The sequence below is a fragment of the Xenopus laevis genome, chromosome 3L (assembly GCF_017654675.1).
Source record: "Xenopus laevis strain J_2021 chromosome 3L, Xenopus_laevis_v10.1, whole genome shotgun sequence".
Taxonomy (NCBI): domain Eukaryota; kingdom Metazoa; phylum Chordata; class Amphibia; order Anura; family Pipidae; genus Xenopus; species Xenopus laevis.
The window spans coordinates 116898676-116904675 of NC_054375.1; the positions used below are offsets into that span (position 1 = coordinate 116898676).

Genomic DNA, 6000 nt, shown 5'->3' on the forward strand with positions numbered 1-6000 from the left:
TGCTGGATCATTGTTAAGCAAAACTAACTTTTTAAATATCTGCAAAAAAAAAAACTGTAATTCTTGTATCAGTCTCAATATTAGACTATGCTTTATAGTATGCATGGAATAGGAAACTAAGATACATAACAATTCTGTAAAAAACAATAATGAAGTAAATTTTGTCTTCTGTGTAATCAAGTTACTATTTAGTAGCCTACTTTCACTGTGTAATTCCAATGATGACTGTGTCCATATAAAAGAGCAACACCATACTTTACACCATGTAGAAACTTTACATTGCATTTAGTTTTTGTTTTGTTTTTTAAATATGAAGAGTTAATAGATTCATGTATATAGAGCTCCAACCAACTTATACATGTACATAATTTTTGCAAACAGTATTTACACCTTTACATTCTTTTACTGTGAATGATATCAAATTAATTGAAACAATTCCCATGGCTCTGCTTGGCTTCTTATAACTAGGTATTCAGTCAGTTTGAGACTGTAGAATTCTAGGTTGTCCATGTACTTACATCAGAAAAGCAATACAAACACACAGAGAGTAAAATGTATTTATTTATACAGACAAAGCAAAACGTGTAACTTTTTTGGTAATCACCAAGGCTAACTACTATTTAGTTGACAAATTAAAATTATATTATGTACAGGAAAATCTATATGAAAGTCAGTTAGAAACAAACACTGTCAGACTCAATATCAAAATGAGGGTAAGATGAAAAAAATGGTCACAAAACACTGGACCTAACTACTTAGTAGCCACTGATCAGCCAATTGGATTGCTCCTTAGACCAGTACATTTGTCCATCTATGTGTGTAGGTTAAATGTGCAAATATACAACTGGCTGACTGAGTGATAGGATATCACACAAAGCTATAGTTTATACATGAATACAGGAGAAATTTGTACTACCCAACTAATATGTACAGTACTCCATATACACAGCTCAGGAATTATTGAGATCAAACAAATCTGTAATTGTTCCTTTTCAATGCAGGTGATTGAGTGCATTACACAAGGACGTGTCTTAGAAAGACCAAGAGTGGCCCCAAAGGAAGTCTATGATATTATGCTGGGATGCTGGCAAAGAGAACCACAGCTGAGATTAAACATCAAAGAAATCTACAAAATCCTCCAGGCACTAGGAAAGGCTTCACCGATCTATTTGGACATTTTGGGCTAGAAAATGCCATTTGTGAAATTCAAACCCTACTTAACCTCTTTTTCCCTCTTCCTGCTTTCCAAGAAAATGTTTTCATATGTTAAAAGATAAAAAAATAAAATAAAAAAATAAATAAACTCAAGTGCCTGCAAAATACAACAACACAGAAGTAAACCTGTGATAGCAGATTTGTTTTTATAAATCTTCCACCAATACAACTAATGAGGAAGAAGCTGCTGTTACGGATTTCAAATAAATACAGTATGTGGAAAATTAAAGCAGACCACTGCTCATGTTTTTGCAGTGTGCAAAAAAGTTTTCTCAACTACATGCATAGAGACAATCTGATACTCCCCAGGGGAATCAAACCTTGCAATGTCACTGCAGTCATGGGAACACTCAGAGTTCCAGCTTATACAGTGGTGGATAACTATACCTAAATCCATTGTCTAATTGAGACTGGATATTGGAAAGCCCACATGTGGATGTCAAGGTCAAACAGCAAACTGCAACTAAATTTGGGATGAGAAGAGCAAACCAGCCATTTTGGGGAGAGAGCTGTATATTTGTCTTCTATAGTACTTCTGAAGTTATGGACAGTTTTCTAATTTGTTAAATCCTAAATGTATTGAATTTCTGCAAATTTAACTGGTACCTATGGGTAAGACAGTTTTTTATTTGTCCTTTATAATGGTTTCTTTCTTTTTGTCCCCTTCTTTTTTACACTGGGAATATGTAGGAACAGTTATTGTGGCTTTTTTACTGCATTTTGAGCACCCAATATGTTCAACCAGTATTCAAAATTCAACACAGGTATGCCAATGAAAATATTCAGTTAAGGCTACTATTAAGAAAGATGTGGATCAAATGTATTATTTCCCAACCTTAATTCATTGTTTGAAATGGGACTGTCTTGTTTCAATGTGGTGTGTCTCAGGTATGGATTCCTTAGTGATGTCACATTTCAGTGACCCCCCCAAATTAAAGATAAATGAATTATCTGACTATTCTAATATGTAGGACAGATTTATTTTCATAAACAAAAAAATTCTAGAGGAAAATAAATCTCTTTATTATTTATGTAAGCATAGAAGAGGACATTTTATTGAGGGATATATTTACACTATAAACATTTCCATTAGCGTCTTTAGTTTGCCCATCGTTTTAACTCATAGGAATATTTGTTTCATAGGGTCTCCATTAATGCCATAAAATTACTGTTTTTTTGTAAATTTGACGTTTTAAGTTCTTTGCTTCATAAAAAAACTGGAGTGATAATTTTGGCTTTGGAATGGCTGCTAACACCTCCAAACACCGTCCATCCCCATATCAAATAAACCAATGCATCTGCCTTTTGATCTGTTGTTAAATAACAAATGATCTGGACGAGGAGCTGGAATTCACAGTAAGACATATATAGAGTGACCTCTGTTGGATATGAACTACAGTACATCATTACTCAACAACAAATGAGGAGATTGATACATGCTTATGAAGACTAAAAACAGTATTTAAATTGGATAATTCAATTCTTAAATATTTGACAGATCCAAAAATCATCATTTGTACAAGATTAATATGGTGGACACGCGATCTTGTACAGTACAGTGTTTGATAGACTTTTTATGATGGAACCACACACATTATTACCATGTATGGTGAGACTGGATAAAAAATTCAATTTCTTTTCATAATGCTTTCTACCCAAACACCTGAGGCTGGTTTCCTTTTTTTTTATTCTACCGATGCCTGATTTCATCATTAACACTCAAAGACCATGGGTATTGAAATGAAAACAATCAAGAATTTCAGATGTTTGATTTCTTTAGTTTAGGCAAGCATTACGCAAGATACCCGGAAAGTGCATTTATTCTGGAATAGCTTGTGAGGATTTAAGAAAAATATTTAGTGATAAGAAATTGGAACTGACACTTTCAACATGTGTATTGTATGTGTACTGTGATAAGCTCATGAATCTCTGGGACAACAATGGCAAAGCCATTAAAAGGGGGGCAGTAAAGGTCTCTGTTATTCCCTTCCTCAAAATTGAGCAGTGATAGAGCGAGAAATTGATAATAATATCACTGAAAGCTATAGTAATGAAGAAAGAGAAAACAAATGACCCCAGTAGAGATTCCAAATAAGGCAAAGAGACATATTGTGTAACCCCTTCTATTGATTACGTAATCACAGTTTGCCTGTACAAAATAGGTATCTGAGTTCTGCACTGATCCAAGGACAACAAACCCTTAAAATACAAGTCACTGGTTCATCAGCTGGAGTATTGTTATGTTCTAAGTATATGTTGGTGCTTAGAGAAAAAATGTTCCTTCCTAATCATTCCCATTATATAATTGCCTTTAGAGTTGATTGCTCATTAGATGTTTTAATCTATTGTGGAGTGTTTTACACATTTATTTCTTACCATCCAAAATAATGGGTTCAACATGCTCTGGTTATGGCTGTAAACAAATATAAGTATCCAACATGTAAGTTTATGATATATCTATACAGATATACATATATATTTATTTCCTTCTGTAACAATGTAAGTTTCCATCATGCTGTTCAATCACAAATGCACTAACCTTTCTGCTTTTTTCTTGTGTTGTATATGCACAAAGGTCAGTGTTGTTTACCAGTATAGATGTGAGTTTCCAAAGAACTGTATCCAAGTTCTATACTGTATTTTCCCATTACATTCTCATTATTATTATTTATTTATTGCCAGTAGTATGTATATTGAAAGCCATATGTATGGATGGGTAAATGAACTAATATTTAAAGAAAAAATATATATATAGTTAATTGCCATATGAAATGAATGATCCCACTTTGCTTGAAGTTCTTATTATGCTTAAAATTGATATGCAAAAATGTACAGTTTTGCATAGATAAGGCATTGTAAAAACTTGGTCATCTTAATAATCTCATCTCTGCCACTGAAACCAGCAGCCATCTGAGGCCAAACCTTCTTATTGCAAAACCATTGCCCTTGCCTGAATTTTCTTGCTACCCCCATGCAGAAAAAAAAAAACATGTAAACTATATGGAATACATAAAAAAGGTACAAGAAATAGAAAGGAATTAGCAACAACTCACTTCACACAAAGATTAAATAATGTCCCACAGTCTGGATAAAAGTGATTGTTGCTTTACTACTTCAAAAGAGCTTTCTCTATAATTTATTCTGAACTGTCAGACAAAACTGATATCCAGGTTAGACTCTATGTGGGGAGTTTTACAAAGAGCCTGTTTGTAATGCATATAGTATTATACTGGCCATGACATCCTTGTTGAATTTGTTATATCTCCACTCTGTTCTGTTTGTCTTATTATATCTTTGATATATATATACAGAGGAAATGAGTCTAGATGGCTATATGTGACTATTACTAAACATCCACAGATCCAGGCAATGTGCTAACATGGCAATTGACAACATACATGTCTTGAAAGCAGCAAATTATACTTACAGGATTGTGTCAAAATCTACATCCAGAATTATTATAAAGTATAGATTGGACTGTAAAATACTATAGGAAATTTAATAAACCACACTGCCCATGCTACATATGCTTAGGCCGATGCTACACACTCCCGAGTGGAGAAGCACCTCAACCATGGCCATACAGCCTCTCATTTACTTGAATGATGACAGATGGACTTCAGTCAGAAAACAGTCAAATGCCCATGTTCTGGCATCTGCCTCTAATGTCAAGGAGATTCCACTGAGTAAATGGAAGACTGAACTGCCACACTGAAAAATGTGTACCATGTCAAAGCTTGTAGGTCTTACAGTATAGCCTGTCTCTGGAATTGCCTTTAATATTCTGGAAGAACTATTTTGACTTATCTAAGTGTTAGAATGTTTGAGGCTCTGCCCCTCTGATAAAATCTTGACGATGTGTACTGTATGTAGGGAAGGGCCACCATTAACTCTCTGGCTATTTGTGAACCTTCTGTGGAATTTTGAGAACTGCAGTTTGACAACACTTTTATTCTATAAAACAAACACCCTCCATTGTAACAGATGCATGCTACAAAACTGACCTAAATAATGGCTATGAAGATTCTCATTTATCCAGGTCATGATATATACAGTACCTAGTAGAATTAAGTCAAAGGCAACTGGACATTTAGGGGGCTACTGTATTTGTGAAGGTTTGAGTTGTGTTTTCCATGAACATTTGAGTTTTTGGGTTGATTTTCTTGTGTCAAAACCCACATTTTTTGGGTTAAAAAAAACTATTTTTTTTCAAGATTTCTTATAATAGATCAAATTCAAAAATATGTCATTTAGAAGACAATGGCAGAGGTCAATTGAACCATTTGAAGATGTTGATAGCCTCCAAGATGTTTAAGTTTTTTTCGGAGGATTTTTTTTGCTGAAAACTCGTCAATTCCTGTTTTTGGGTTTTAGAACTTGAACTTGCTGAATCGAGTCTTTTCCATTTGGGTTTTTTCTTTAAAATGATTGTGAGATCATTTGAGTCAATTAGAGGTATAAAAAACTCTAACATTTAAACTTTGATAAATAACCTCCTAAATATCCATTTGCCTTTGACTTAATTATGCTAGATAGTGATCTAACTAAATCTGCACTGCCATTTTTATGATCCAGCTAAAGTCAATATTGTATTAATGCTTCCCTTAATTTAGTTATTCCAGAATGTCACTGGATTAATGTATGCATAAATAAATGATCACATAAACTAAGAGCAATTTTACAATAGAAAAACAAAGGTACCTTTGTTTGGAATAGTGTCTATTTGTTCCAGGCAATTAACCACCAAATAGAAAACGAAAGTTCCAGTTTCAGAAGTAATCAGTT

General features: G+C 33.7%; 1 protein-coding gene across 4 annotated transcripts in view; it reads left to right on the forward strand.

Annotated features, from left to right (window-relative positions):
• The window catches only part of LOC108711464 (NT-3 growth factor receptor), a 364980-nt gene extending 363623 nt beyond the window's left edge, over window positions 1-1357 (forward strand). For all 4 annotated transcript variants that reach the window (XM_018253223.2, XM_041586854.1, XM_041586853.1 and 1 more), the window contains exon 18: window positions 1002-1357. In XM_018253223.2, coding sequence (XP_018108712.1) covers window positions 1002-1187 — 186 coding nt within the window. In that variant the 3' untranslated portion in view covers window positions 1188-1357. The remainder of the gene's footprint in view (window positions 1-1001) is intronic.
• The last annotated feature ends 4643 nt before the right edge of the window (window positions 1358-6000 follow it).